Source organism: Crocodylus porosus, unplaced genomic scaffold, assembly GCF_001723895.1.
Source record: "Crocodylus porosus isolate Cpor-Errol unplaced genomic scaffold, CroPor_comp1, whole genome shotgun sequence".
NCBI lineage: Eukaryota > Metazoa > Chordata > Crocodylia > Crocodylidae > Crocodylus > Crocodylus porosus.
The window spans coordinates 15,598,670-15,600,024 of record NW_017728921.1 but is presented as its reverse complement, the minus strand read 5'-3'; the positions used below and the strand labels follow the sequence as shown (position 1 = coordinate 15,600,024).

Sequence of the window (1,355 nt, the reverse complement as noted above, 5' to 3'; positions counted from 1 at the left end):
CCCCAATAATAGAAGCAATTGGGTGTTTCCTGCCAAGAGAACCAGTCCATATTTCCCAGTGAGAAAATATAACATGAGGGCATAAAACAGCACATCAGTTAGAGAAAAGCCCATTCTATTCCACATTCTCCATAGTTAATTCCACAGACTAGAATTAGTTCCACTGTAACCAGTCTCACCATGCATGTTCTTCTGGGAAGTTATCCAGTATTTAGTGGGTAGTGGTCACTTGCAAATCCAACCAGCAGTTTGAGTGCTTTTAAAAAACATTTTATTCCATTTGGACCATCTACTGTACTTGGGTTTAAAGTAAAGAAGCTTTAGTCTCACATTTAATACCAATAGTTTGTAAAAAAGCCACCACATACAGCAGAAATACTGACCTGCTTAAAAACTGAAACAATATACACTTGAGGCAAGGCGTCCCAAAACAGGTCAGCCACTTTTTAGAGTACCATGCTGTGTGTGGAGTAGTTGGAAACTCATCTACAGAACTCGTTTGTCAAATATTTCCCTAGTCCTACCTCACCCATTGAGGTTTCCAATAGCAGAAGCCTTTATCAGAAATACCCCCTGCTACCAACAAAAAGTTTGCAACATTCAGTACAGACCTTGAACTGTTGTTTCAAGACAGTCTTGAAAAGTGTTAGCCAAAAATGTTTTTATAAGGAAAGAGAGCACTCATTTGCCTCCCAACCCCCAGAGGAGAAAACAAGCAAAAAGTCTGGTTGGATTTTCAAGCTGTTTGTGAGAGAAACTGTTTTTCTAGTGCATTAGAAGTGAACAGGAAATGGAGTTAGACAAAATAAGCTAGATTATGCTGCTTTTCTGGCAGAAACTACAGCTAGGTTCCTGTAACAGAATCCTAGATTATGTCAAGGGACAAATGAACACAGAGTTTAAAATCAGAGACTGTCACCTTATTAAACAGCCCATCAACCTGTAAGAAAATTCAGAGGGAATTACTTAAGTTGACAGTGCCAACAAACCTCAGAATCAGTTTCTAGGTTATTTAACTATTAAGAAAAAAAAGCCCAAAACAAAGCTGTTACTTGTGGTGTTTCAATAATGATAGTGCATAGGCATTGGAAAGCTTGCTTGTTTGTATACGGATACTTGCTGTGAGGTAAGTAGACTTGTTCAGGTGATTCAAGATGCACAAGTATCTAGCCAGTATGTGATAAAACTCTCAACACTGAGATGGCCTGCTCTCAGGTGCTTCCATGCAAGGACTTGCCATTTGCTTTACACTTGTACTGCTCGTTTGTTAGCCAGAAGCATGAATTACACTTGGGTCTGACTATCCACCAGAGACAGAACCTCTACTGCTACAGGGCTATTTAAAAAAAAAAAAA

General features: G+C 39.1%; 1 protein-coding gene and 1 long non-coding RNA gene across 6 annotated transcripts in view; one reads left to right on the top strand and one right to left on the bottom strand.

Moving 5' to 3' along the window:
* CLTCL1 (clathrin heavy chain like 1) overlaps positions 1–1,355 on the bottom strand; it is a 59,938-nt gene that overhangs the window by 16,201 nt on the left and 42,382 nt on the right. For 2 of the 5 annotated variants that reach the window (XM_019539090.1, XM_019539091.1), the window contains one exon: positions 920–940. The exons of the other annotated variants lie outside the window; for them this stretch is intronic. In XM_019539090.1, the coding sequence (XP_019394635.1) occupies positions 920–940 (21 nt within the window). The remainder of the gene's footprint in view (positions 1–919; positions 941–1,355) is intronic. 5 annotated transcript variants of the gene reach the window in all.
* LOC109312800 overlaps positions 1–1,355 on the top strand; it is a 19,909-nt gene that overhangs the window by 1,060 nt on the left and 17,494 nt on the right. The window lies entirely within an intron of this gene.